The sequence below is a fragment of the Monodon monoceros genome, unplaced genomic scaffold, assembly GCF_005190385.1.
Source record: "Monodon monoceros isolate NGI ecotype Baffin Bay Population unplaced genomic scaffold, NGI_Narwhal_1 Super_Scaffold_6, whole genome shotgun sequence".
NCBI classification, from domain to species: domain Eukaryota; kingdom Metazoa; phylum Chordata; class Mammalia; order Artiodactyla; family Monodontidae; genus Monodon; species Monodon monoceros.
In genome coordinates, this window is record NW_021703783.1 from 20,681,370 (window position 1) to 20,703,903 (window position 22,534).

General features: G+C 37.8%; 1 protein-coding gene across 2 annotated transcripts in view; it reads left to right on the forward strand.

The window, feature by feature from the left end:
• Nucleotides 1-22,534, forward strand: part of RASSF8 (Ras association domain family member 8) — a 126,099-nt gene that overhangs the window by 101,469 nt on the left and 2,096 nt on the right. For both annotated transcript variants that reach the window (XM_029204979.1, XM_029204980.1), the window contains exons 2-3: nucleotides 9,736-9,941; nucleotides 20,191-21,080. In XM_029204979.1, coding sequence (XP_029060812.1) covers nucleotides 9,839-9,941; nucleotides 20,191-21,080 — 993 coding nt within the window. In that variant the 5' untranslated portion in view covers nucleotides 9,736-9,838. The remainder of the gene's footprint in view (nucleotides 1-9,735; nucleotides 9,942-20,190; nucleotides 21,081-22,534) is intronic.

Here is a 22,534-nt window from a genome sequence, read left to right on the forward strand (position 1 = left end):
TCTTATTTTTATTACTAAGGTCATCTTCCTTAGCACCGCTTTTGACATTGTGTACCTTTTTGTAACAACCGATTTCTGTGACACCATTTGCAGAACTGCATTATAGCAAAATAATGGTCTTGATAAAAGCAACTTACTTCTAACTGCGTTTCCAAAATACAGAACAAGAGTGTCAAACATGCATAATCTGAACATTGCAGGTCAGGGGCAGGTAACCTACGCCTGGCGTCTGAGGCAGTTTTCCAAAAACCGTTACCTGTATCTGCCAAATTCTGGCTTCTCATTGCCTCTTTTTTTCCTAATGTGTTTTCACTCTCTCTCTTCTCCTCTCACGTTGTGCTTCATCCTGTCACACTCTCCAGGTTGCTTCTCATCTTCAGTTCCTTTCCCATTTCTACAGGCAGGCAGCAGGTACCCATAGACATTTTTTTCCTTACATCAGTAATATTTAAACATTAAAAAGTTAATAGGGGCTTCCCTGGTGGCGCAGTGGTTGAGAGTCCGCCTGCCGATGCAGGGGACACGGGTTCGTGCCCCGGTCCGGGAAGATCCCACATGCCGCGGAGCAGCAGGGCCCGTGAGCCATGGCCGCTGAGCCTGCGCGTCCGGAGCCTGTGCTCCACAACGGGAGAAGCCACAACAGTGAGAGGCCCACGTACCGCAAAAAAGAAAAAAAAAAAAATGTGATGGTATACTAAAACCTTAATGGAACTTAATAATGAGCCTCATAAGTTTCTTTGAAATAATATAGGCTTCTTGGGGGGTGGGGAGAGCTTTTAATGAGATCTGATGTCTTTCGTGTTAGGTTTCCCAAGTTTAATATCTTTTTTAAAATAATGCTCTTTACTTTTTTATTTTAATTTTTAAAATTTTTGTACAATTTTAAAGGTTACTTTCCATCCACAGTTATTACAAAATATTGGCTATATTCCCCGTGTTGTACAACACATCCTTGAGCCTATCTTACACTCCATAGTTTGTACTGACCACTCCCCTATTCCCATATTGCCCCCCAGCAACTGGTAACCACTAGTTTGTTCTCTGTATCTGTGATTCTCCTTTTTTGTTATATTCACTCGTTTATTGTATTTTTTAGATTCCACATATAAGTGATATCATATAGTATTTGTCTTTCTCTGACTTATTTCACTTAGCACAATACCCTCCAAGTCCATCCATGTTGCTGCAAATGCAAGAAGTTCGTCATTTTTTATGGCTGAGTAGTAGTCCACCGGATATGTACACCGCATCTTCTTTATCCATTATCTGTTGATAGACACTTAGGTTGCTTCCATATCTTGGCTGTTGTAAATAATGCTGCTATGAACATTGGGGTGCATGTATCTTTTTGAATTAGCGTTTTTGGTTTTTTGGGATGTATACCCCGAAGTGGAATTGCTGGGTCATATGGTAGTTCTATTTTTCGTTTTTTTGAGAAACCTCCATACGGTTTTCCACAGCGGCTGCACCAGTTTACATTCCTACTGACAGTGTAGGAGGGTTCCCTTTTCTCCACGTCCTCGCCAACAGTTTGTTACTTGTGTTCCTTTTGATGATAGCCATTCTGACAGGTGTGAGGTGGCATCTCACTGTGGTTTTGATTTGCATTTCCCTGATGATTAGTGATGTTGAGCATCTTTTCATGGGCCTATTGGCCATCTGCATTTCCTCTTTGGAAGAATGTCTGTTCAGTTCTTCTGCCCATTTTTTAATTGGGTGGTTTGGTTGTTTGATGTTGAGTTGTATGAGCTATTTATATATGTTGGATATTAATCCTTTATGTCATATCATTTGCAAATATTTTCTCCCATTCAGTAAGTTGTCTTTGTTTTGTCAGTGGTTTCCTTTGCTGTGCGAAAGCTTTTAAGTTGAAAGGTCCAAGTTTAATCTTTTAATGAAACATAAGGGACTATGTATTAAATAAATTTTAATTCAGCTTTAAAAATTCAGCTGTTTTTCCTTTTAATAAAATAATTTAATTTTAATATATTAATGTTTGACCATTTTTTCATCTTAACTTATCCCAAGGAAGAATAATACATATTCTATTTTTAGTAAATAGAGTACCTAGCAGAGAAGGAAACAAATCTTATTTTAAGTCAGAACTCTTATGTTTCCTTTCCTTAAATGTTCTCTAAATGGATTAGGGACAGTAGCACATAAACCTCTTATTTGACACTTGGAGTGCACACCAGCCTGTATAATGCTCAAAGAACCTAGCAGTAAAGGAACTTTTTAAACTTTGTTTACTGGATTTCTTACATTTCCTCGGCCTTGGAGCCCTTTTTCCCCAGAAATTTAACATCTTACAGATTTCCTAACTGAGGAACACAGTTTGGGAATCAGCTTGCTGGGGGCAGATGGTCCTTCCTCTGGGCATAAAGGGGGTTAGTGAAGCCGCCTTGGCGCTGCAGTGGAAGCAGAGAGAGCTGAAGTGGCACTCTGGGAAATTACAGTGTGACAAAAAGGTTTCTTTTAAGACTTATTTATTTGTTTTATTTATTTTTGGCTGCGTCAGGTCTTAGTTGCGGCACGTGGGGTCTTTCGTTGTGGCGTTGGAGCTTCTCTCTAGTTGTGATGCGTGGGTTCCAGAGTGTGTGGGCTCTGTAGTTTGCAGCATGCAGGCTCTCTAGTTGAGGCGCGCGGGCTCAGTAGTTGTGGCACGTGGGCTTAGTTGCCCCACAGCATGCGGGATCTTAGTTCCCCGACCAGGGATCGAACCTGCATCCCCTGCATTGCAAGGTAGATTCTTTACCACTGGGCCATCAGGGAAGTCCCAACAAAACGTGTTTTTGTACCGTCCCTAGAAAAAGTAATTAGGTTTATTCTCATTCATCTCACATGTGTTCTGACTCATCTACCCAGGTGACCAGGTACCCTCAAACTGTCTTAGGTCCTTTAACAGAATGTAAAGGGACTAAGTTACTATTTGTAGTAAATACTATTTTATAGGAAAAGTTCATATTGTTTTTTAAATAAGTTTTTAAATGATCAGTTAATCCTGAAATGGCCGTGCCATTGTAAACCATTAAACAAATTTAAATGTTTTCTTTAATTAAATCAATGTTTATTACATCTCATAAACTTTTAACATTCTTTTTTAAAAACAGCAAAGAAATAGGAAGATCACAGGACAATGGACAAACAAATCATAGATTGATTAAAGATTTATTAACACAGGAAGCGTTGAGATTTTAAAAACCCACAGAAAAAAGAATTGTGTGTAATTGATTTTTAGTAGGCTAATAATAACATTCTAATCAATAGAAAAAAATCAAGACATATTGTTTGACCATATGAGAATGCAGAATTTTCTGCTTCACCTATAATGCAGCTAAACAAAATATTAAACACTGGGGAAACACAGCAAGTTAAAAAAAAGTTTACATTATTAGAATAACTCTTAAATTGAAGACAGTTAGAAAATGAGTATTTGGAGTGCTGGACACCCTATGCCAAACAACAAGCAAGACAGGAACACAACCCCATCCATTAGCAGAGAGGCTGCCTAAAATCATAATAAGGCCACAGACACCCCAAAACACACCACCAGACGTGGACCTGCCCACCAGAAAGACAAGATCCAGCCTCATCCACCAGAGCACAGGCATTAGTCCCCTCCACAGGAAGCCTACCCAACCCACTGAATCAACCTTAGCCACTGGGGACAGACACCAAAAACAATGGGAACTACGAACCTGCAACGGTAACCTCCTCCTGCGAAAAGGAGACCCCAGACACCATAAAGTAAGATGAATGGGAAGACAGAGAAACACACAGCAGATGATGGAGCAAGGCAAAAACCCACCAGACCTAACAAATGAAGAGGAAATAGGCAGTCTACCTGAAAAAGAATTCAGAATAATGATAGTAAAGATGATCCAAATCTTGGAAACAGAATGGAGAAACTACAAGAAACGTTTAACAAGGACCTAGAAGAACTAAAGAGCAAACAAGCAGTGATGAACAACACAATAAATGAAATGAAAAATTCTCTACAAGGGATCAGTAGCAGAATGACTGAGGCAGAAAAACGGATAAGTGACCTGGAAGATAAAATAGTGGAAATAACTACTGCAGAGCAGCATAAAGAAAAAACAATGAAAAGAATTGAGGACAGTCTCAGAGACCTCTGGGACAACATTAAACACACCAACATTCGAATTATAGGTGTCCTGGAAGAAGAAGAGAAAAAGGAAGGGACTGAGAAAATATTTGAAGAGATTATAGTTGAAAGCTTCCCCAATATGGGAAAGGAAATAGTTAAACCAGTTCAGGAAGCAAAGAGAGTCCCATATAGGATAAATCCAAGGAGACACACGCCAAGACACATATTAATCAAACTATCAAAAATTAAATACAAAGAAAAAATATTATAAGCAACAAGGGAGAAATAACACACAAGGGAATCCCTATAAGGTTAACAGCTGATCCTTCAGCAGAAACTCTTCAAGCCAGAAGGCACTGGCAGGACATATTTAAAGTAATGAAGGAGAAAAATCTACAACCAAGATTACTCTACCCAGCAAGGATCTCATTCAGATTTCACGGAGAAATTAAAACCTTTACAGACAAGCAAAAGCTAAGAGAATTCAGCACCACCAAACCAGCTTTACAACAAATGCTAAAGGAACTTCTCTAGGCAGGAAACACAAGAGAAGGAAAAGACCTACAATAACGAACCCAAACAACTAAGAAAATGGTAATAGGAACATACATACCAATAATTACCTTAAATGTAAATGGATGAAAATGCTCCCACCAAAAGACATAGACTGGCTGAATAGATACAAAAACAAGACCCATATATATGCTGTCTACAAGAGACCCACTTCAGACCTAGGGACACATACAGACTGAAAGTGAAGGGATGGAAAAAGATATTCCATGCAAATACAAATCAAAAGAAAGCTGGAGTAGCAATTCTCATATCAGATAAAATAGACTTTAAAACAAAGACTATTACAAGAGACAAAGAAGGACACTACATATGATCAAGGGATCAATCCATGAAGAAGATATAACAATTGTAAATATTTAGGTACCCCACATAGGAGCACCTCAATACATAAGGCAAATACCAAAAGCCATAAAAGGGGAATAGACAGTAAAACAATCATAGTAGGGGACTTTAATACCCCACTTTCACCAATGGACAGATCATCCAAAATGAAAATAAATAAGGAAACACAAGCTTTAAATGATACATTAAACAAGATGGACTTAATGGATATTTATAGGACATTCCATCCAAAAACAACAGAATACACTTTCTTCTCAAGTGTTCATGGAACATTCTCCAGGATAGATCATATCTTGGGTCACAAATCAAGCCTTGGTAAATTTAAGAAAATTGAAATCGTATCAAGTATCTTTTCCGACCACAACGCTGTGAGACTAGATATCAATTACAGGAAAAAATCTGTAAAAAATACAAACATATATAGGCTAAACAATACACTACTTAATAACCAAGAGATCACTGAAGAAATCAAAGAAGAAATCAAAAAATACCTAGAAACAAATGACAATGAAAACACAACAACCCAAAACCTATGGGATGCAGCAAAAGCAGTTCTAAGAGGGAAGTTTATAGCAATACAATCCTACCTTAAGAAACAGGAAACATCTCAAATCAACAACCTAACCTTACACCTAAAGTAATTAGAGAAAGAAGAACAAAAAAAACCCCAAAGTTAGCAGAAGGAAACAAATCATAAAGATCAGATCAGAAAGAAATGAAAAAGAAATGAAAGAAACGATAGCAAAGATCAGTAAAACCAAAAGCTGGTTCTATGAGAAGATAAACAAAATCGATAAACCATTAGCCAGACTCATCAAGAAAAAAAGAGAGAAGACTCAAATCAATATAATTAGAAATGAAAAAGGAGAAGTAACAACTGACACTGCAGAAATACAAAGGATCATGAGTGATTACTACAAGCAACTCTATGCCAATAAAATGGACAACCTGAAAGAAATCGACAAATGCTTAGAAATGCAAACCTTCCAAGACTGAACCAGGAAGAAATAGAAAATATGAACAGACCAATCACAAGCATTGAAATTGAGACTGTGATTAAAAATCTGCCAACAAACAAAAGCCCAGGACCGGATGGCTTCACAGGCAAATTCTATCAAACATTTAGAGAACAGCTAACACATATCCTTCTCAAACTCTTCCAAAATATAGCAGAGGGAGGAACACTCCCACACTCATTCTACGAGGCCACCATCACCCTGATACCAAAACCAGACAAAGATGTCACAAAGAAAGAAAATTACAGGCCAATATCACTGATGAACATAGATGCAAAAATTCTCAACAAAATACTAGCAAACAGGATCCAAGAGCACATTAAAAGGATCATACACCATGATCAAGTGGGGTTTATCCCAGGAATGCAAGGATTCTTCAATATACGCAAATCAATCAATGTGATACACCATATTAACAAACCGAAGGAGAAAAACCATATGATCATCTCAATAGATGTAGAGAAACCTTTCGACAAAATTCAACACCCATTTATGATAAAAACCCTCCAGAAAGTAGGCATAGAGGGGACTTTACTCAACATAATAAAGGCCATATATGACAAACCCACAGCCAACATTGTCCTCAATGGTGAAAAACTGAAACCATTTCCACTAAGATCAAGAACGAGACAAGGTTGCCCTCTCTCACCACTATTATTCAACATAGTTTTAGAAGTTTTAGCCACAGCAGCCAGAGAAGAAAAAGAAATAAAAGGAATCCAAATCAGAAAAGAAGAAGTAAAGCTGTCATTATTTGCAGATGACATGATACCATACATAGAGAATCCTAAAGATGCTACCCGAAAACTACTAGAGCTAATCAATGAATTCGGTAAAGTTTCAGGATACAAAATTAATGCACAGAAATCCCTTGCATTCCTATACACTAATGATGAAAAATCTGATAGTGAAATTAAGAAAACACTCCCATTTACCACTGCAACAAAAAGAATAAAAGGTAGGAATAAACCTACCTAAGGAGACAAAAGACCTGTATGCAGAAAATTATAAGACACTGATGAAAGAAATTAAAGATGATACAAATAGATGGAGAGATATACCATGTTCTTGGATTGGAAGAATCAACACTGCGAAAATGACTCTACTACCCAAAGCAATCTACAGATTCAATGTAATCCGTATCAAACTACTACTGGTATTTCTCACAGAACTAGAACAAAAAATTTCACAATTTGTGTGGAAACACAGAAGACCCCGAATAGCCAAAGCAATCTTGAGAATGAAAAACGGAGCTGGAGGAATCAGGCTCCCTGACTTCAGACTATACTACAAAGCTATAGTAATCAAGACAGTATGGTACTGGCCCAAAAACAGAAATATAGATCAATGGAACAGGATAGAAAGCCCAGAGATAAATCCACACACATATGGTCACCTTATCTTTGATAAAGGATGCAAGATTATACAATAGAGAAAAGACAGCCTCTTCAATAAGTGGTGCTGGGAAAACTGGACAGCTACATGTAAAAGAATGAAATTCGAACACTCCCTAACATCATACACAAAAATAAACTCAAAATGGATTAAAGACCTAAATGTAAGGCCAAACACTATAAAACTCTTAGAGGACAACATGGGCAGAACCCTTTGTGACATAAATCACAGCATGATCCTTTTTGACATATCTCCTAGAGAAATGGAAATAAAAACAAAAGTAAACAAATGGGACCTAATGAAACTTAAAAGCTTTTCTGCAGCAAAGGAAACCATAAGCAAGACAAAACAACACCCCTCAGAATGGGAGAAAATATTTGCAAAGGAAGCAACTGACAAAGGATTAATCTCCAGAATTTACAAGCAGCTCATGCAGCTCAATATCAAAAGAACAAAAAACCCAATCCAAAAATGGGCAGAAGACCTAAATAGACATTTCTCCAAAGAAGATATACAGATTGCCTACAGATACATGAAAGAATGCTCAACGTCATTAATCATTAGAGGAATGCAAATCAAAACTACAATGAGGGGGCTTCCCTGGTGGCGCAGTGGTTGAGAGTCCGCCTGCCGATGCAGGGGACACAAGTTCATGCCCCGGTCCGGGAAGATCCCACATGCCATGGAGCGGCTAGGCCCGTGAGCCATGGCCGCTGAGCCTGCACATCTGGAGCCTGTGCTCCGCAACGGGAGAGGCCACAACAGTGAGAGGCCTGTGTATCGCAAAAAAAAAAAAAAAAAAACTACAATGAGATATCATCTCACACCGGTCACAATGGCCATCATCAAAAATCTACAAACAATAAATGCTGGAGGGGGTGTGGAATTAAGGGAACCCTCTTGCTCTGTTGGTGGGCATGTAAATTGATACAGCCACTATGGGGAACAGTAAGTATGGAGGTTCCTTCAAAAACTAAAAATAGAACTACCGTAGGACCCAGCAATCCCTTTACTGGGCATATACCCTGAGAAAACCATAATTCAAAAAGAGTCATGTACCAAAATGTTCATTGCAGCTCTTATTACAATAGCCAGGACATGGAAGCAACCTAGGTGTCCATCAACAGATGAATGGATAAAGAAGATGTGGCACATATATACAATGGAATATTACTTAGCCATAAACAGAAACGAAACTGGTTATTTGTAGTGAGGTGGATGGACCTAGAGTCTGTCATACAGAGTGAAGTAAGCCAGAAAGAGAAAAACAAATACTGTATGCTAACACATATATATGGAATCTAAAAAAAAAAAAATGGCCATGAAGAACCTAGGGGCAAGATGGGAATAAAGACGCAGACCTACTAGAGAATGGACTTGACGATATGGGGAGGGGAAAGGGTAAGCTGAGACAAAGTGAGAGAGCGGCATGGACATATATACACTACCAAATGTAAAATAGATAGCTAGTGGGAAGCAGCCGCATAGCACAGGGAGATCAGCTCGGTGCTTTTTGACCATCTAGAGGGGTGGGATAGGGAAGGTGAGAGGGAGGGAGACACAAGAGGGAAGATATATGGAGACATATGTATATGTATAACTGATTCACTTTGTTATAAAGCAGAAACTAACACACCATTGTAAAGCAATTATACTCCAATAAAGATGTTTTAAAAAAAAAAACGTTTAAGACAATTATCAAACTCCAGTTAAATAAATGGGTAGAGGACAAGCGGATCATAGATGGGGAAGTTGTTAGCCAATGAAGGAATTAATATCCTTCAGCTAATATTTTCTGCACACCTATGCCTTATGCGGCACTTGGTGTTGAAGTTTCAGTGGTGTAGACAACACTCGGTCCCTTGGCCAGGAGTGTGAGGCAAGGAACACAGGGAACAAACAGATGCTGACAAGGCTGCGGAAACTGGTTCAATTATTTGTGATTCCTAAAATGACAAAAAAACTTTTTTTTAACCTCAGAAATTATCCTAATGAAGTAATTTTTGTAATAAATTAGTTTGTATGTTGAGCAATAGGGTTTGGTCAAGTAAATAAGATTTCTTTGGTCAATGGAGAGTGACTTTATGATTAATATTCTAATTGTGGAAATAGCACCATGAGGTGTCATGATTGGTGGCCATGGTTGTAGTCACACTTCTAAGTTCAGTTCTGTGAATAAGTAAGCCCGTGGCCATTAATGGTAGTAGGACTATGATATACTAAAATTTGTTTTGGTAACATTTACTTACTAGGAGAAATGGCAAGATTTGTTTTATTAAAAATGTTTTTTCCTCTTTTTAGCTGACTACACAGACTCTGCCTTTTCCGTGTTTTCGTGGCCAGAGACATGACCTGACACCTTGATGACCAGTCTCAGGGCCCTCTGGTGACTGGCTGGGGCACCATGGAACTTAAAGTATGGGTGGACGGAGTTCAGAGGATTGTTTGTGGGGTCACCGAAGTCACAACTTGCCAGGAAGTTGTCATAGCCTTAGCTCAAGCGATAGGTAAGTGAACTCTCGGGGTGTCTGAGATAAGTGGTTGATGCTTATGCTTCCTGTTGTTTTTGTTTGTTTTAAATATAGACGTCCTGTGGGTTTTGTTCATTTGGTTCCATAATACATCTCTCAGGCACACTTTTACTTATTACTGTCCCCTGCCTCCAGCTTAGGTCAGTCTGTGAAGATACTTGTTCTCTGCCTCACCGAGAGTTTACCCATCTTGAGTCTAGAGTCTGCACTGTCTTCTCACCTGTTGTTATCCTAAACAATGATTTCTGGAACTAAAAAGGTTTTCTTGAGCCAAAACGTAGATTTCAAGTTCCCAGACTCTTCATTAGGCAAAATCCGATTTTTTATTCTGAATACTTTCAGAAAAGAAATTTGCAACAAATTAAATGACGTGGTTCTTCATTAGAAAGATAATGTGTACTTTTTAAATCTTACACAGTGAAGATGAAGTAGTGAAATCCGTGCTTACCGGCTCCATCTTATTCACTTATCCCGTTGCAACTTTTCTTCTTATTTACTCTCAGTTTATCTTTATGATATTTTATGCATGTTTTTTAGTTGCCATAATTCCATTTGGAACATGATGAGGGCATAAACACCTACATCAGTAAAGCCAGTAATGTGGGCTAAAGTTTGTATTTGCATCTTAAATCCATCACTTAGCAAACATGTGGAGTTGACCCTTGAACAACACAAGTTTTAACTGCCAGGGTCCACTTATAATGGGGCTTTTTTCCCAATAGGAAATCCTACAGTACTGCACGATTCAAGGTTAGTTGAATCCACGAGGAACTGCAGATAGAGAAGGCCGGCTGACTATAAGTTATATGCAGATTTTCAACTGTGTGGAGAGTTCGCGCCCCTAACGCCGGTGTTGTTCAAGGGTCAACTGTATTGAGGAGGAAACTGTGTTCACCATGCTAGGTGCTCAGTGCCTCTTTGTCTTTGAGCTCCTTATCAAAAGTTTGTTTTTATATAGTGCTAGTTTATATTGGAAGCGTGTCAGGTTAGCTCAGGATGGAGACAAGTCACTGTCACGATGGCACCTTAGCATTTTGTAGAGGTGGTTGTGCTCCTGCATTGTGGCAAGTGCACTGTTTGAAGTTGGCAATAGCCCTATACAAAGACAGAGGCTTTGTTTTAATACTAACATCTTTTGATTTTTCCTGAAATACTATATAGCACACTCATATATTGAAACAATGCTGAGAATCCTAGGCTTTCACATCCCATGAGATTTTCTTGCGTTTGGCACTAGTATTATATTTGTGGACTTAAGTTTAATTATTAAAAAGGAGGAAATTAAGGCATTTAATTTTATTTCATATTCTTTGCAACCAACTTATTTAGTCATTGCCCCTTTTGAAAGCCTCACATAATTTATTTGAATTAAAATATTAAGCATTGTTGGGTTTTTTCTGCTTAGTGAAAACTAAAATTAGCAAGTGTCAAATCTAAGTTTCTTTGTTATATTTGAGAATCAAGCCATGGACAGTGGTTAAAAAAACGAGTAGTTTTTAGAAAAGTCAAGGTAGTTGGAGAGTACAGTAAGCTGCATCTGTCCATGTGGTAACCATGTTCTCTACACAGAATTTCAAGGAGAAACTGTCCGGATGTACCAGGTGTGTGTTTATCCGTTTGGACTAAAGAGTGTACTTCTTTGTGGCCAAGCTATTGATAAAAAGAAGCTTTAACTGAACCTACTCCCCCCACCCCATATTTGCTTTCTCAATAACTCAGTCCAGAACTGCTTTGAAAAGTTGACAACTTGAGTACAGATGCTTTACGATATTTCTCCAAACTTGGCTAAACAACTCTCTTGCTGAATCATAAATACTTCATTGAATTCAGAATTCACCTGAGAGATGATTCAACTGGAAACCAGCGAGCACTGTTGATCCTTGCTTCTGTTGTGCCATAAAATTTTCTCACCTCAGATTCAGTATGCTTCTAATACACACTTAAATATTTATCTCCATTGTCACGAAAGTTATTGGTGTTCCGAGTCTAAACACTAAATGAAAATGTTATAGTATTTTGACCTTATTTATACTGTAAGAAATAATATAGGGTTTATTAATTAGGGAAAATTGCTGCTGTAACAAACACCTGCAGAATCTCTGTGGCTTCACACAGTAAAAGGTTTAGTTACACTAATAGCAGCATATATGGACTGACTGAGCAAAACCGCAGATCTTTCTAAAAAATTTATAGTGATGCAACATATAGAATAGCTTCTTAAGTTAAAGTCCACATATTTGCCCATGGGGGAGGCACTATATATATGATTAGGGATTATTGAGTTTTTCTGGGTAGCTAAAATTGCTTTCAGGAAACCATCGTGATATAAAAACATGTATATATATTGGCAGTCTGCAAATATATATGACAGCTAACATTTTCTGACTCAATGGTACTAACCACTCCAATCAAGTTAGAAAAGAGCTAAAGATAGAACATAATTTGATAAAAGATTTTGAATGTTAGTTACTAGTATAGAAGGAAATCCTTTCTCCTCTGATCTTTGACTACCTTGACAGGTTATATTTAGGTGATAGAAATAGAACATATTCCCAAATTATAAGAGACAGTAACTAAAAGTGAAACGATGATTGACACACTCAATTGGCATGAAGTGTTAAACTTCCCAGCAGGAACGCACTGTTTGGGTACTACACCCTGAGATTTCTGAAACATTCCCAATTTTAAATATTCGACCTTGTTTTTCCCATAAACTATCCCAGAAATGCCATTATTTCAAAATAGAGTTCAAACTACTTCTCAGATCTGTATGTGAAACAGAAAGCCTTAAACAATTCATCTGTCTCAAGTTAAGTTGAGAAAATGCATTTGCTTTTACAAAATCACAAACGAAAAATATGAAAACTATGTACTTCTGCCCTCAAGTAGCTTAGAACTTAAAGTACAGATAACAAAAGATTAGAGAGGAAACAAAGAGGAGGAAGAAATCAAGGAGACTGAGGGAAAGGTTTTCTGATTCACACTGCTTTGTTGCCTGGTGCCATTTAAAGTACTGAAGATTCAGAAGTTTTCTCTGTTCACACTTCTGATGGTCTTGTCCCATATCTCTTTCAACCGGGGCCAGAGCTAGCATTTAATACAAACAAATTGATTGGGGCTGGGGCCCAAGATGGCGTGGATTGTTCCCAAAAGCCATGTTTCATAGAGTTTGCCCCCAACAAAATCAGTTTTCAAACAAACACATTTTATGCTGATCTCTGGTTTTATTATTTGTTAATATTTCTTTCTCTTCTCTGGAAGTCTCTTCAAAGTAGGGGCCCTGCTTATTTATCCTTCTTATACCATTGCTTTGCCTAAAGTAGTTGGTACTCTACAAAACATAGTTTCTAGAACAGTGCTTCCCCATAGAACTGCAAGGATGGTAATGATCTGTGTCTGTGCCGTCCAGTACAGTAGCCACTAGCCACATGTAGCTATTACCTACCTGAAGTGTGGCTAGTGTAAATGAGGAAATGAATTTTTAATTAAAGTTTAAATGTGGCTCGTGGCTAATAGCTATTGTAGTGAACAGCGCAGTTCTAGAAGATGACTAACTAGTATCTCAGACTTAAAATGTCCAAACCCAAGCTTTGTGTCCCAACTGTTGCCCATCCTCAGATTTCCTCCCCCTCATCTCAACAAATGGGAACTATTGCTTTTAATTGATTAGATCTAAAACTTTTGTGTGATCTTTGGTTCTTTTCTTGCTCTAATACCTTACAACTAATCCATCAACAAATCCTCCCTGTACTATCTTCAGTATATATCCAGAATCCTGTTGCTTCTGTCCACAGCCACTGTTACGACCGTGATGTAAGCCACCATCATTTCTCACTTAGATTTTTGCAGTGGCCTTCCAACTCATTTCCCTGTATCATCCTGGTGTCCTGCAGCCTATTCTCAACAGATTTATTTTAAAGTAATACTTTGAAACTATGCATCATCATCACTCTTCTGCTCAAAACCCCTTAGTGGTTTCCGGACTCACTCAGAAAATTTTAAAGTCCATACGATGGTCTTTAGGGCCCTAAATGAATCCCTGCTTTACCTCCAGCTTCATTTCCTCCCACTCACTTTTGATTGCTTCCTCTTAAACGTGTCAGAGACAGTTCCGCCTTAGTCTTTGCACCTGTTCATCTGTCTGCTGAGAATACCGTGCGCCCAGCGCTCTTCCAGATTCACTCCCTCGGCTAACTGCTGCTCCCTGACTGCCTGTCCATGCACACACGCACACATACTCGCCATCTGCCATACTCTATTTTTCTCTATTGTGCTCCCCCCAGCCCCTGCGACATGTTACATATAGGCCACAATCCATTATCCACATTTTTGAAACCTAAAAAATTTTGAAAGCCTAAAGTTTATCATACTTAATTTGTTAGCCATACCTGGCATGGCTTGAACTCATTTGGTAGTAAAAACTGATCTGATTTGTTGTGAGGCGGAGGCTGCTTTTAATCTATATTTATTCCATTTGGTATGAAATTGATATATTTTACTTTAGAATTTTCAATATGTTTGACTACAGACCTGCAGGATAGCACTATGCTACCTTCCTATAATCCAAAAAATTCTGAATGTTTAGCATATCTGACCTTAAAGCTGCTGGTTAATGGACAGTAGACATACATTCTTTCCTTTGTGTGTTGTGTATTGCCTGCCACTCTTTTGTTATTGCTTATTCTCATAGCTTAAAACCATGTCTAGCATGTAGTAGTTACTCAATACCTACTTGTGAATAAATGAATGAATTTTTTTACGTTTCTGTGAATTACAGGCTGAACTTGGTGATGTCCCATTCATCTCTAAGATTATATGATCCTTTAGAAGATAAAGAAAATAATATATTTTATATTGTCACATTTAACTCTTAATTTCATACATAAATTATCAATTTTAGAAATTTATAAATTGGTTAATTTTGTATCTCTTTACAAGTAGTACTATCCATTGTAGACTATTTTGAAATTTAGCAAAACACAAAGAAGGTAAAAGAAGCACTCATGACCTTGCTTCCTAGAAGTAAACACTCTAAGCAATGCTTTTTATGTACCTACAGATGAGTTTTTAAAAAAAAGATTTCACTCTAATGCTTCATAGTTTTAAAGTCCCACTTTTCATTACTGAATTGGGAATTAAATTTTCCACATCATTTAACAGTCTCACAGCAGTCTTATGAGAAAGGCCCTGTTATGATCCGTATTTCAGAGATGATGGAACAGAGGCACAGAGATGTTAAATAACATGCCCAAGCGTCCGTAGCTGGTAAGGAGGGTCCTGGGATTCAAACCAGTAGTCTGATTCAAGAACCCTGCTCTTAACTACTATTATACTATGTTATTTATATCCCCTATAATCTCAATGGACAACTGTTAGAAAATATAGTCACCGACTGAATTACATTGAAACAAAAACTAAAAATCCTTATTACTAAAATATACTGCTTTTTTATAGCCAGGGTCATCTTTTACAACTTGTATATTTATAGCAGTAGTGTAGTATATCATCCATAATTCTGAGTATCATCCATAATTCTAAGTACCTTCTATATTTTCCACATCCATAAAAGATTATTTTAATGAATGTAAACACATGTAATTCACAGCATGCATCAGTCAGGATGGGTAAGATTATGCTACATTAATAATCCCCCAAACTTTAGTAGTTTATAATGATATGTTAGCTGTTATTTTGGTTAATATTATTTATGTAAAGTAATCAGCACAAAGCCTAGCAAACAGTGGGCATATTAAATGTTAATCATTATGAAATCAATAAATGTTTTCATTATTTTTAGTCGTAGTATATTTATAATAAAATCCTAAGTAAGTCCTAAATTAATATGCAGTAATTCTGAGATTACATGATAGTCTTATCAACACACTGGGAAAATATACTGTGAATGATTTAACTATGGGTTGAATGCACAGGAGCTGACAGGTTATACTCAAAGATATTCTTGTACCACTGTCATCATGAGATAAATACTCTATGGTAAGAGTTATCTTAATAGCTACACACAGGACTTACAGAAAGTTCATTGACAAATTTTCAGAATAGTTGTACATCATTGGGAAATTGCTTTAAAATATATATATATATAAAAGCATCAAAAGCATTTAACAGACTATAAAATGTTACAGTCTAAGTTCTGTTACAGAGAGCAATGTTTATTGTAAGAATTCTGAGTCATTATGGAATGAATTAGTTTTGTTCACTAGATTCTGCATAAGATTCCAAAATGTTTGTAGCTCAAGGAGAAAAGTATCTATTAGAAAAACTGAGTGGAGTAGGATAGTTTATTCACCACAGATAAAGAATAAGTCAGGTGTTAACTGACATTGCTTACAATATGTCCAGAAACAGGAGGATATGTTAACATTAAATTCGTGAGAGGCTAATGCCAGCTCTGTCATGTCCTTTTGAAGAACATAGAGTGTTCATCTTTGGGGTAAGGAGGATTTCATACTGAAGAAACGATCAAATGTCAGTTAAAACTAAAATTTCTGAAGAGCATTCATGATCAGGGTGTCTAATAGAATATATTCCCAGGGCCTGACACTATTTCTGACAAATGTTTGTTCACTATATATTTGTTGAATACATAACAAGAAGTGACACTTTTTTTTTTGGGGGGTACGCGGGCCTCTCACTGTTGTGGCCTCTCCCGTTGCGGAGCACAGGCTCTGGACGCACAGGCTCAGCGGCCATGGCTCACGGGCCCAGCCGCTCTGCAGTATGTGGGATCTTCCCGGACCAGGGCACGAACCCGTGTCCCCTGCATCGGCAGGCGGACTCTCAACCACTGCGCCACCAGGGAAGCCCCCAAGAAGTGATACTTTTAAATGATTTTATTTTTTTGGCTCTAAGGAGAAATTTCCTAAAATTGTAAAAAAAAATGGTTACAGTTTTTTAAATGGTTGAAATAAGAGGATAATGTTTCTGGGTGACTCATATTTGAGTGTTCGAATTTTGGTGTATATTTCTAAAACTTCATATTACTTCACCTAAATATTCCACTTTAAGTTAGGTGAAAGTAGTCTGTTATCTCCTTTTTTTAAAAATTTTTTTAACGTCTTTATTGGAGTATAATTGCTTTACAGTAGTGTGTTAGTTTCTGCTGTATAACAAAGTGAATCAGCTATACATATACATATAACCCCATATCTCCTCCCTCTTGCGTCTCCCTCCCTCCCACCCTCCCTATCCCACCCCTCTTGCGTCTCCCTCCCACCCTCCCTATCCCACCCCTCTAGGTGGTCACAAAGCACCGAGCTGATCTCCCTGTGCTATGTGGCTGCTTCCCACTAGCTATCTATTGTACATATATATCAGTCGTCCAGTGAGATTCCGCTGATGCACTAAAATCTCTTTGTGATTTTCCTCATTATATGAAGTTAATGATTCTTGGGATTACACTCAATTGCTTCAGCTCTTCAGAAGTATAGTCAATATTTTATTTATCATTACAAATTGTGGCATACAGGCCTAGGTAGCCAAAACAGTTTAAACTACAAATGCCATAGATAGATAGATAGATAGATAGATAGATAGATGTATGTTCCTTTTTATTAGTCTTAGGGCTACATCAAGATAGTATGCAAGGTAGAACTAAGTGTATCCACTTAATAAACTGCAATAAAAGGAGTTTTGCAGGAGGAATTGGAATCTGTCTAAATGAAGTATTCATGTTCTGTAGGGCCTTGCCAAGTATACGCATTCAAATTCCAATGATTGTGGAATTTAACTCTTACATAAACTATCTAAAACCCAATTTCTGTAATAAAATCAAAGTATTAATTCATTTACTTTTTAAAAAAGCTTTTTTATATAGCTGGATGGATTTTTTTGCCTAATTGCACTAAATATGCATTATTTAACAAAAAGGAAACGCTAGCAATAAAAGCAATCCTAAATAATCTACCAAGACATTCTCATAGAGTAGCAGTACTACCATTAAGCACTGGAAAACTAAGCTTTATATTTAATTATGACTAAATTAGAGTCCTTAAAATTTTTGATTTCACTCATATAATGTAATGATTCAGTTTTCTTTTTAAAGATGCTTCATGGCCTGGTAGGATTAGAGAGGGCTCTACTGGTCTAGTCCAACCCTTCATATTTACTGATGAGGACCCAGGGTCCAGATAGCAGGAGTGAGATCTAAAAGTAGTTGATAGACAGCAGAGCCAGGAACACAAAGTGCTGTGATCTTTGAAGCAGTGTGTACATCTGGAACGAGTTGAACCGTGAAGATTTGTTGGGTGGTTTTTCTTGGTATAATTACAGTAATTTTTAACTTGAAAATCTTTAGAAACATTTTTTTATTCCAAGAAGCCAAATCCAGTGTGCTCATAAGGCTTTGCATTCCCCTTGTTTGCCCAGGTATTTTGATAATAGCAACAACTAATACTTGTATAGCACTTTTCAACGTTATAAAACATGTTTATATTTTATATCTCACTTAACTCTTACAACATTGTCAGGTAAGAAAATACAAGTCTCACTCTACAGATGAAGAAACCAGAGCTGAAGGAAATTTAATAATTTGTGCAAATCACGTAAATATATGGCAGAGCCAGATCTGAAAACAGGCCTTCTGACTCCAGAGAGCCCATATTCTTTCTTTCCACTCTGTCCAGCTTTACATAGCTAGGAGTTGCTGCAAGTTGATTAAGAATTCTTTTAGTCAGATTGTTGTCGCGTCATGTCACTATTTAAAGGAGGTCTCTGGTCAGCCCTTCTGTCATGTGAAAAACAATGTGTTCAATTAATGATGGCTGCCATGTATTGAAAACCTGCTACGGGCCAGGCAGTATGGCAGGTGCTTATTAGCCCTGATTCTGACTCTCAGAACCTATGAGGTACTGCCCCTCTCCCCACTTCAGAAGTGAAGTTAGGCTACTTATCCAGCAAGTAATTTACCTGAGCTTAAAACTCTAGTCTGTTTGCTTTCAAAGCTTCAACTTTTCAGCTGCACCCAAGATTCAGGTTTCCTTAAAGACGAACATACACATATGCTTAGAGCAGTACCACTCTTCATCTGCTACTTTTGAATAGCACATGTGGGTGTTCATAGTACATATCCAGATTTCCATTTATTGGCCCAGCAATTGAGGAAATACTACTATTGGTTCAGAAGCTCATGAAATAAAAAAGAAGACAGGGAAGTCAAATCAGTAGCTGTATATGCCAATATGATAATTGCTAGATGGCAAGGTGAGTTTTTTTTCTTTGTAATAATATTAACTACTAATGGACACTTTTTTAAGATTGAGATGTAATTGATATATAACCTTACATTAGTTTCAGATGTCTAATGGACACTCTTAACAAAATTAATATTTTCCATCTGACCCACACACCTTAAATGGAAATATTTAGGAAGTGTATTCAAGCTAATGACATTATGTTGTCTTCTGAATCTTTATCTTCCGTAATTACTGTTAGAATCAGTATATTTTTAACATAAATGTAATTTTATTCTACTTTTGTTTTTTAATAATACCATTTTTGCCTTTTTAACGTTTTTTAAAAGACTCTTTGAAGCTATTATCAAAACTGAACAAGACTTCTTCTCTTCAGGCCCCACTCTTTATATGAGACTGTTTTGAGGGTTGTTTTCACTGAGGTGATTTTTTTATTTGCCACAGGTATGCAGGACGGTATGGGCAAGGAAAGGCCTACCCAGCACCTGTAGCTGGGTAGCAGGTCCTCCACTGGCTCCATGTCTCCTTTCAGGAGGAGAGCCGGGGGCTCCAACCTTCCCAAGTCCTGATGTGCAGAGAAATCAGAGGGACTCCTCAAGTGGAAGTTTGCTCAAGTTCTGAAGTCCTGCCTGGTTCCTGGGACCAGGCCCTCCTGGCTTCCAACAGGACACTCTAGTGCCCTCCTTAGTTTCAGCTGGAGGTCTTGCCGCAAACAAGGTCTAGGCGGTCAGGCATTTGACAAGAGGGTAGATTAAGATTCCCATTGAGGTTTAAAGTGTAAAGATGAGTTTCTAAGCGAGTCTGAAGAGTGTATGCAGTTCACATCCCATAGTTTTGTGTGTTACGTATCTTAAGGAGTTCAGTATCCTCAAGTGAAAGTTTTAAAGACATCATGGGCTGGACTTTGATGCTAATTAAGAAGACACAGTTATCAAATAGTGTCCCATGTCTGGAGGCATTATTTTAGCTGTTGTGTATCCCTTTTTGACAATTTATTCTTATCTTTTTTTATCTAGGTCGAACTGGAAGGTACACTCTTATAGAAAAATGGAGAGATACTGAAAGACACTTAGCACCTCATGAAAATCCTATCATATCCTTAAACAAATGGGGGCAGTACGCTAGTGATGTACAGCTGATTTTACGTCGAACGGGGCCGTCTCTCAGTGAGCGGCCCACGTCGGATGGTGTGGCTCGAGTTCCTGAAAGAACTTTATGCAGGCAGAGTTTGCCCCCCTTAGCTAAACTGAGGCCTCAGATTGACAAAGCAATCAAAAGGAGAGAGCCTAAAAGGAAATCGTTAACATTTACAGGAGGTGCCAAAGGGTTAATGGACATTTTTGGAAAAGGTAAAGAAACTGAATTTAAACAAAAGGTGCTGAATAACTGCAAAACAACAGCAGATGAGTTAAAGAAGCTGATCCGTTTGCAGACAGAGAAGCTCCAATCCATTGAGAAAGAGCTAGAATCAAATGAAATAGAAATACGATTTTGGGAGCAAAAATATAATTCTAACCTTGAAGAAGAAATTGTCCGCCTGGAGCAGAAGATCAAAAGAAACGATGTAGAAATTGAAGAGGAGGAATTCTGGGAAAATGAATTACAGATTGAACAGGAAAATGAAAAACAGCTGAAAGATCAACTTCAAGAAATAAGACAGAAAATAACAGAATGTGAGAGCAAATTAAAGGACTATTTGGGTCAAATCCAGACTATGGAAAGTGGTCTTGAAGCAGAAAAATTGCAACGGGAAGTTCAAGAGGCACAGGTCAATGAAGAAGAGGTTAAAGGAAAGATCGGTAAGGTCAGAGGGGAGATTGACATTCAAGGCCAGCAGAGTCTGAGGCTGGAAAATGGTATTAAAGCCGTGGAAAGGTCTCTTGGACAAGCCACCAAACGACTACAGGTAAGGACACGTTTATTAGAATGTTTCATCTATTTAAAAGAGTTAAATATTTGGAATCTAAAACTCTGAACTCCTCTTTTTCTTTCCTCATGGAAGCTTCTTAAACTCTGTATTTCTCCAAATCACTGTAGGTTTGCTCTTGATTTTCCAGAATGATAATGCCTTTATTTTCACCACTGGTCATGGAAAAGAATCTGAAAATAGAAAAAATGTTCAATAAAACACAGAAAGTTGACTGGAAATATATATAGAGAAAAAAGAATTAAATATATTTCGGCATCTTCTTTACTGATTATTCATTTTCTCTTACATTTAAAGTTAGAAACTTACTTTGGTTTATCATTTTCTTAGAATTTCTGTGACTTACGACAAAGCTAAGATATGAGGCCAAAACAAAGATGAGAGCTGAAGCCACACAGATCCTTTTCCACGGAAGAAGCTTTCTTACTGTGGCAGTGATAGCATTAGGTAATCGGATACAGGAGATGAGAATCTCAGAGCTGGAATGGACACTAATGATGAGATAGTGAATCTGACCTTCTCCTTTTAGTGATAGGGAAACAAGAGCTGAAAGAGATTACCAAGGATTGGTTCACCAGTGATTTTGCGGCTAGCTGGCTGCTTATCTCTCACGTCTCCTTTGTTGTTAACCCCACCTCCTCCCCTCTCCCGCAACTGTCCTTTGCTTCCCTGAGGAGAGGGGCAGGTTCCTCTCTGATTTTTCCCCATCTCTAGTGGGTATGAGAACATTTCTATTTCACACTTACTCCATGATCACTCAGCTTGTATTTCTTGGATACCCATTCTTGAAAAGACAGTGTGGTAATGTTAATGGGAGTTGCAAAGAGCTATCAGTTTCTAACAGCTGAAGTGAGAAAGAGACACAGCTGATTATAATACAGCTACTTATATTTAAATAAATTAAAGTTAAATAATATTCAATAAAGCTGTTTAAAAATATTAAATACATTTAAATTTCTGTTTTAGTCACATTTGGCCACATTTCAAGTGCTCAGCAGCACATATGTGCAGTGGCTGCTGAACTGGACAGTGCCGGTTTAGAAGCTGTGTGATCATGGATCAAAGAGTGAACCGTGAGGCTTGCTGGCTAGAAATTGAGAGTGTATGTAGTAACAGCATCTCCAGATAGTGCCTGTGCACACCGGAGTTTGAGAAGAGCTGCTGTAGAGTAGGAACAGTTCCACAAGCAGAGAAAGCTGACGTTTCAGGAAGAACTGATGTGATTTCCTTTCTCTGCCACTAACTACAGTGAGAGGTAGAACTACCACCAAAATTTGCAGTCAGGAATTTCTCATATAATAGAAGGTTGTTAACTTATGATTTGTCAGCATTTTACTATTTGGGTTCATTTCAACACAAAAAGAGTGCAGTTGGAAATTATATTGCCTTGATATTACAGGAAACACTAATTTGTGACAGTTGTTACTAATAAA